Consider the following 8792-nt stretch of genomic DNA (forward strand, 5'->3'; position numbering starts at 1 on the left):
CGACCCCACCACTAATTCAATACCATCCTTCAAGCCAGGCCTGCTAGCTTCATTAGACAGAAAGATCTCAATTACTTGTAACATGTCCCCGTAGGCTATAAATTACCTTCAGATATCTTGTTACGATGAAGTGTGTGATATTACAATGGCTATTTGGACAATGTAAGCAACAACAAGATGTTTCCACAAGAGGCAAACTGAACATTTCTTCTTTTTCAACCTCTTTCGTTGCACAAATAAAACTGAACCCACTGATCCGGATAAAACAGATGATTTCTCAAATAGTATTAACATCTAAGTAGATACATGTCAGTGTATTAACAAACCGAAAGAGGCAAGGCAACGGAACTAAGTTCCGAAGTGCAGAAATACCCAGACATTAATCAAGACTGATGAATCCTAAAGCACAACCCAGATATTCAAAAATGATAACAGAAAATCAAAGTCAAATACCCTATAAAGACACTAGTCTTTCTCCTTAGGAGGGACCTTGGAGTCCAGTTCCTTGGGCTTTACCTTCTCAGCTGCCCTGAAACAAGATAATCAAAGAAAGAAAGCTTTGTGTTAAGGTAAAAACAACCACAATCAGATGTTTGGAACACAATACATGCATAAATCGAAGAGTGGGAAGCACAATGAGATTAATATCGGTTTCTTAGTGAAGTGATTCTCTGATATTACAATCGCATTATTCAATAAACTTTACTCCTATAACAAGAATAAACAGCGATGAACAAAATCCCTAATCTGATACCCCATATTCCATGCGACAAGATACTTTTACCTGCTTTTTTACATGAGCATAATCATGAAAACGCAAAAGATGTGTGCAAGTAAGTTTAGCTACAAATCTCCACCCATGTAAACAAATAAACGCTGAAATGATATGGGGTTTAACAGAAGGGAGACGCATTGCTAGAAAATGGGATGACGGGATGCTTACACTGAAGCTATGTCAAGGGTGCTATATGATATATGCTACAGCATTAAGTCTAAACTATTGTCAGACATGGAAGTAGAGCAAATAATAAAACAAAAATTACTTTTAAAAAAATTAAAGCAGCAACTTATTCTATCACATCACATATGGAGATAAAATGGGTAGTGCAGCTTAGCTTTCATAACCAGAATAAAAACACTAAATAAAAACTGAAACCAGAAGAATATAAAATAGAAGAGTTCTAAAGATACAATGAATTTCAAAGATCTCTTAGCAAATATGGAAATGCGATTCCAAATTTCCAATTGTGAATATTATTACTCTTCATCCTGAATCCTCTGAAATATACATAGAAAAAGATGAAACAAAACGCAACTCCAATAATGCACAGAACCCTTCAAATTTTCCACACTTAGGATCTTACTATTTCAATTCTAGACTGCGACAAAGATTAAAAACCAATAATTCGAGAGACCCATCAAAATTTTATTGAAAAATCATCTCACTTTGTCATCATCATGCAGCATTCAACATTACTTCACCCGCAGCAATTAATATTAAATAGCTATCAAAGAAATTTTAAAAAATTTGAAATTAATTAAAAAACCAGATGTTAAAGCAAAAGTCTTTACTTGGAAGCAGCAGAAGACTCTTCTTCAAGCCAATTCTTTATATGCTTAACGTTGCGCCTAAAACTGGCAGCCGATTGTTTAACGTCGCTTCTCAGTAAAAGAACCACAGCGCTAACACCTGCTACTGTTAATACGAAATTCGTCAACCCCATTCTTCTTTACCCAAATTTTCTTTCACAGATAATTAAGGGGTTTATTAAAAAAATAAAAGAAAAAACTTAGGCAAGGAAACAAAATGCTATTACTATTAGGGCTGTCGGCGTGCGATAGAGCCTACTATTTATTCAATTGCCCCGTCTGGCCTAATTATACTCCATATATTATTCTTTAAATCTTCTTAATTATATTATTACTAATTTTATACATTAATTAATTTAAATTTAATTATTTCTTAAATTATAATATGTTAGTTTAATTTTAAAAATGTGATAATTTATATTATACCATATTTAAATAAATGATATTTTGAATTTTTTTTAAATATAAAAATTATACTAGTAGGTTGTGTGAAATTCTATTTTTATATATAGTTTTTAACTTAATTTTAATTATTAATTAGTGAGTATAGATTATTAGTTAAATTTAAATATTATGAACACTAAATTTATTTATATTTTAAATATAAATTTCAATTTTAATGGTGTATTTAATTTTTAAGAACAGTGATAAACTTAAAAAGAATTTTAAATGATTTTAAAATTTACCGTGTCTTATTATTTGTAACTTGAATTATTAAATATAAGCAAATTTAAAAGGGTTATTATAAACATAAAACTTGCACAACACTAGAAGTGATCATGGGCTAGGTCTAGACAAAATTTTAGGCCCGTTTTCTAGGCCCGAGCCCGGCCTGACCTGAAATATGGGCCTAAAAATTTGTTCAAGTTTGACCCGAAAGAAAATTACTAAGCCCAAAATAGTGAGTCACGTCACGACGTTAGACCACTTGACGTCGGGACATCACAAACTATCATCTACGTTACAACAAGGGGTATTTCACATTGAGAAGAGGACTCTGTTTTTGGTGAAATTTGTTCATTTGGTACCTACATCATGTCAAGCCAAACCTTAAGCTCATTTGATGCATTCTAAAAGCATTCCCAAACATTCATTTATCATTACTCAATTCAAACAATCCAATGTGCCTTAATTTGACATCATTTTAAAGTAAGTTCAACTAAGTAAACATGTACCTAACCTTTCTATGCCATCACCATATCATACTATAATGTTTTTATGCCTAAACATGCTCAAATTTTACCATTGAACGCAATTCAAGATCATTTCACCATAGTACCAAAACAACCATCACACATATGAGTATTAACTTACAAATTCTACCTTTAACAAGGACTAATCCAATTATCTTTGTAACAGCCCAATTTTGACCCTAATCGGACATAGTGGTTTTAGGACCATGAATTCGAGTCAGAAAAATATTTTAATATTATTTTTAGTGTCTATTATATGTTAAGTTATATGTGTGAAAATTTCGTGTGGAAATTTAATCGTTTGAAGGTTCAATTCGATGAAAAGGGTTTAATCGCGTAAAATAAAATTTAGAGGTTAAATCTTAAAAGCACCTATTTGTTATTGTCTTTTTAAGTGGGAGGTCTAAAGATGTAATTAGACCAAGATTTAGTTAGTGGGTGGTATATGACAACATTGTCCTTAATATATATATTATAAATATTTATTATAATAAGGTTAATTTAGTAAATTAGTAAATTATATCTTATAATTAAAATAAGTAAAGAAAACATAAAACATTTCATCTCTTTGGCCGAATAATGAACTTAGAGAATTCATCCATGGCTTTCTAGGGTTCGACATTTCTATTGTTGATTAAGGTTAGTTCTTTGTTCGGTTTTTGATAATTTTTACGTTTTTTAGATCGTTGCTTCGAATACTATCCGACCCATGTTTGAATTTTTTATTTTGATGAATATTTTGAGTTGTGCCATTGATGAACATTTGTGTTATGTGATGTTTGATGATGAATAATGAAAGATATATTTTAGATTAATATGTTTTGTATTGGAAATTTTGGTGAAATTGAGTAATTAGGGCTAAATTGTGAAATTAAATTTTTGAGGGACTAAAATGTGAAATAAATGAAATGTGAGGACTTGTATGAACAATAGGTACATTCGGCCCTTGTATGGTGTGAACAAATTTTGTGTATTTTGTGTTTTATGCAATAGGGACTAAATTGTAAAAAGTGTAAATGTTAGGGGCAAAATGGTAATTTACCCATTTATGTGTTTTGGGATTAAATTGAATGTGATAATAATTAAACTAGCTTATTTTTAATATATTTAGATCGTGAACCAAAGAAATCAGAGTTAGATCAGGGAAAAGCCAAAGTAGTTGAATAATCGTTCGACCTCGATTTTTTTCTTCGTCCAAGGTAAGTCTACTAGCTAATAAATGGTACAAAATCAGTATATATATATGTATGAATCTATATTGAATTATTTTTTTTTATAATCAAGTATAATTTGGTTGAATAGGTTTGAAATATAGATAGTATTTATGTGTAAGCTATGTTCGGCTATAAGGATATATGTCTATATAAGTTTTGAAAAAACTATAATTAAGAATAGTACATAGATATATGTATATATATTGTTTAAATATTTCAATATATATATTTATATGTTTATGTCTTATTTGAAAATAGTTGATGATGTGGGGATTATAAATGCAAAATAAGTTTCGAAAAAAGGTATATGTACAATTATGTATAATTTTTAAGTTTGATTAAAGGTATGTATATTGTGTATGCATAAGAAATTTCAAGTGGGTGTTTCTATGTGAATTGATATATATATATATATGTAAACATTCAAATAGGTATTTATTATAATTCAACGTTAAGTGTTAAGTATATATTAATATATATACATATATGGATAGCATCGAACTTATACTTATATATATGTATAGTTAGGTTCGAATAAGTGTATTTATATATGTAAAGTTTTGTATTAAATTTAGTTAAGTAGTAATATATATATATATATGAATATATGTGTGCTCATACAATTTACAAATGCTTGAATTGAATTGAAGATAGGATTTTATGAATACGATCTTTTACAATTATGTGATTGCTTAAAAGAATTACTTGAGGGATATTTCGTATATGTGAAATTGAAATTTTCAAGTCTAAAACCTAGCAAGCTTAAGGCTGGTGAAGTAATTCAGACTTCATGTCTAGCAAGCTTTGTGCCGGTGAAATAATTCGGACGATAAGTCTAGCAGGCTAGTTGCCAGTGAATTGAATCGGGTTTCTGAAACCTAGCAAGCTAATTGCCGGTGAATTTGTCTAAATATGTGAATTGAACAGATTTCAGTAATTGAGGAAGTTTATATTTCTATTCGGTATATATTACTGATAAATTTTGTGTTTATATATATGGAATTGCTAAATGAAATTGAAAGGTATATACAAATTGATATATGTGTGATTTGCTTAAGAAATTGAAGAAATATATCTATGTGCATATTGAAACTTAAACAGGTATAAATATCATCTACAAGGAATTTGATCATGGAAGTATTTGATTATTTATGATTAATATACAGAGAAATGTGATAGATTATGAAAGGTGGATAATGCATTTATATTTATAATGAATAAATGTACCAGGTAAGTATACATAAATCTTTATTAAATGATTTTGAGAAAAGTATGAGCTTAATAAACCTTTATACTTTCGTGAAGTTTATATATGTATGTAAATATGTATGCATTTTGCATATATATGTATATAATTGTATTTATTAAATATCTTTGAGTTCAGTGATTTATAATTTGACAAATAAAGATATGTTCTGCTATATATATATATATTTGAATATTCGGTTTTTACCAGTTGAAGAATATATATGTTTAAGTAATTATTGGCTTATACTTTGATGTATACGTATATTTGATTCTGTGTATCATTTAATAGCATATGTGAAGATTTCAATGTATATTTATAGAGTCAGAAAATTATTTGATATTTATATAATATATTCTTGAAATTTTGATATGCTATAGACTTACTAAGCTATAATAGCTTACTTTATTTGTTTATGTCTTTTTGTTTTATAGTTATTAAAGATCAAGCTTCAAGCTCAGGAATCGTTAGCAAGTTCATCACCCTATCTGTAGTCTTGGTATTTAAAATGTTTGTTTTAAATTTTAATTATGGCATGTAAAAACTAGATAAATAAATTGTGAGTTGTATTTTGTAATAGTGGGAGTTCATATATATTAAATATGATAATGGTTTAAGTTTTATGAAGTTTTAATATATGTCTGTTTTGAGTGGTAATATGCATGGTAATGCCTCCTAACTCTAATTTGGTGATAAATATGGGTTAAAAGTGTTACAATCTTTTAGGTAACAACAATCACATCTATATACATGCCCTATAACCGAGTCCAGAACGATTAAAAAGCTACCGAAATCAAAAGCTAGATAGTGTGAGCTCCAAGACGATCCGGCCGATAGGTTCCGCAGACGACAACTATAAGAAAGAAAATGTAACAGAGTAAGCATTACTAATGCTTAGTATATTCGTACGTATATAAATAGTTAACTTACCTCATATAAAAATGACATATGTTAAACTAATGTGTATAACCAAGTTTACTTAACATATCAAAACACAACCACAACAAGGTGAGCTTGATTCATATTCGATCATGTAACGTATCAAGTACAAGCACAACATTTCACCTATTCCTAATGATATTTAATTAAAACTCCATTATATGTGTATACTCAAACTTGTCGTTAGATCTTTCATTTTGCCATCTTGGAACCTTAAACACATTTTATGCTATTCAATCCACATTTCACATCTTGTAAGTTACTTGATGAAACATCATAAAAGAACTCGAATACACTGGTACTAATCACATTTGATGCTCACTCGAGCTAAACATATTCGTTTGTGTTAGGTTACTTGTCCGAGCTATACCTTTAAAACGACATTAGACTACTCATCCGAGCTAAACTTGTGTCACATGTACTAATCATTGGTTGTCTAACGTTTAAACTAATACTAAGTGGTATCATGTGGTCGGATTGTGACACGGAAAGAAAACTAGTATTAGTAGATGAACCTAAACATGTCATTAGTCTAATCGGAAATGAAGAAACCGATTAAAAGACTAATATGTCATCTATCAAGTCCAATTGGGGAGATGTCTTATCTTGGGCATCGGAGCGAATGACTCCCAGAAGATAGAGACATAGATGTGAATGACTGAATTGACATTACATCGGACAAGATCCAAGCAGAATAGATCTTGAATCCGTTTATGGACTTATTCACTTGTGACATTCAAAGTTTGACGTACCTAAATCTTGAGTGGTTGATAGACTATGTATGCGTGACTTGTACACTTTGATGTAAGTAAAAGCATGAGTTCGAATAGATAAGGAGCCGAAAGCTGGTGCATTGGGTGTACGACTTTTGCAGTACATAGCTCCATTCACAAAAATGGAATTAATAGCCCTCGATATGGGTAAATGATATCCTCTCATTGGCATTACATGGTTGATGAAAAGTAAAAGTGGCCATGAGTCATTCGTATTTGTGATGAATGACTTGATTGCTATCTGCTAGTAATTGACTTTTCATGAATGAGGATGTAGTGGTTATAATGAGATAAAATAGGATCATATTGGGAGAGTGAATATTATCCCAAAAAGATCAGGGATATCCTATAAGGGTAACACACTCATGACAAGGTCATTAGACGAGCACTTAGTAGATGCTTTCGTAATGGTACGTCGTTAGGGAGAGCTCAGTCATGATACTATAGTGGAATGACTTTGTGACTAAATGAGTTTATAATTAATTGGAAAAAAAATCTAAAACTTAATTATAAATCATTTAAGCCTTAATTACATTTGTCCAATTGGTCCCTCCTGTAACACCCCTAACCCGTCTTCGTCGCCGAATTAGGGTTACGAGGCATTACCGAACAAACACAACCATTTCTAAAACCAAACTGATCACAACATGAAAATTTAATTACTTTCGCATAGCTATTATAATTTACAATCAAAATGTAATTAACATCGTACTCAAACCTATACATGCCATAAGATTAAGTTCAAATATTTAACAAAATACCAAAAGAAGTCGATAGTGTGATGGACTATGCTGATGATCCCCAAGCTCGTAACGCGTCTCCAAAATCTATAAAATCAAATGGACGAAAACAAACAAAGTAAGCTTTTATAGCTTAGTAAGTTTACAGAATAACTAAATGTATATAAATATATATATAATATAACATTTTAATCTATTTCACTGAGATTTCAATTAACACGAATAACTAATTTTTTTATACATTATTGTACTCAGACCATTTTATTTATATTCAGATATGTATGCCTGTCGAATGCGATCAATTGAATATTTATTTATACCAAACAACATTACAACCGAATGTATACAACCGATCATATATATATTATACACATATCATAACCGAATGTGTATGTATACTCATGATAAACTTTAAACCAATACAAATCTAATACATATGAACGAATGCATTCATTTTCATCAAATACTTATAAACAAAGATATATATATATATATCTCGAATGCATATGTAGTTACTAATCAAGTATGCGTACCAAATATTTATAAGTATATATTTATCAAATGCAAAATCCCAAAGCATATATATATATTTTACAATTGCATAAACCGAATATATATATATATATAATCATCAAACACACTTAGCCGAATGTATATATAAATATACTTATCAATTAAATATATCCAAAATCATATAATTGTACACTTAATCACATGCTTAAAAACAGATTCACCGGCATTTAGCCTGCTAGGCTTAAAGCCTGATTTAGTACACCGGCACTTAGCCTGCTAGACATATAGTCTGAAATATTTCACCGGCATTAAGCCTGCTAGACATTTAGTCTAAAGTGTTTCATCGGCAATAAGCCTGCTAAGCGCTAAGCCTGAAAATCTCAATTTTCCCATATACATAATAATTTCCTCAAATACTTATTAATAGCAAACACACATTCATTGTAGTCCATATTCAATGACAAAAGAGTTTGCAAATCATAGATTCAATTCAATTCAAGAATCTGCACACGAATATACATTTAGATATATTCGAACTCCCAAGTACGTATTTAACATTTATACCTTAAAATATAATCAAGACA

General features: G+C 29.9%; 1 protein-coding gene and 1 long non-coding RNA gene across 2 annotated transcripts; one reads left to right on the forward strand and one right to left on the reverse strand.

Annotated features, from left to right (window-relative positions):
* Positions 1 to 255: 255 nt before the first annotated feature.
* Positions 256 to 1866, reverse strand: LOC107899733 (uncharacterized). The gene is made up of 2 exons (XM_016825519.2): positions 1573 to 1866; positions 256 to 529 (listed from the first exon to the last, which is right to left on the reverse strand). Exons 1-2 carry the CDS (start codon positions 1722 to 1724, stop codon positions 466 to 468), a joined length of 216 nt encoding a protein of 71 aa, XP_016681008.1. The 5' UTR covers positions 1725 to 1866; the 3' UTR covers positions 256 to 465.
* A 1489-nt stretch (positions 1867 to 3355) lies between these two features.
* LOC121216394 (uncharacterized) lies at positions 3356 to 5871 on the forward strand. Its single transcript, XR_005912582.1, has 3 exons — positions 3356 to 3422; positions 3895 to 3982; positions 5678 to 5871. It is a non-coding gene; the product is annotated as an uncharacterized lncRNA (long non-coding RNA).
* Positions 5872 to 8792: the final 2921 nt, after the last annotated feature.

Source organism: Gossypium hirsutum, chromosome D04 (genome assembly GCF_007990345.1).
Source record: "Gossypium hirsutum isolate 1008001.06 chromosome D04, Gossypium_hirsutum_v2.1, whole genome shotgun sequence".
Taxonomy (NCBI): Eukaryota; Viridiplantae; Streptophyta; class Magnoliopsida; order Malvales; family Malvaceae; genus Gossypium; species Gossypium hirsutum.

Coding starts and splice junctions, on each gene's coding strand:
- LOC107899733 (XM_016825519.2), bottom strand. CDS start 1,724: ATGGGGTTGACGAATTTCGTATTAACAGTAGCAGGTGTTAGCGCTGTG. Junction 530..1,572: donor GAGTCTTCTGCTGCTTCCAA/GTAAAGACTTTT, acceptor ATCTTGTTTCAG/GGCAGCTGAGAAGGTAAAGC.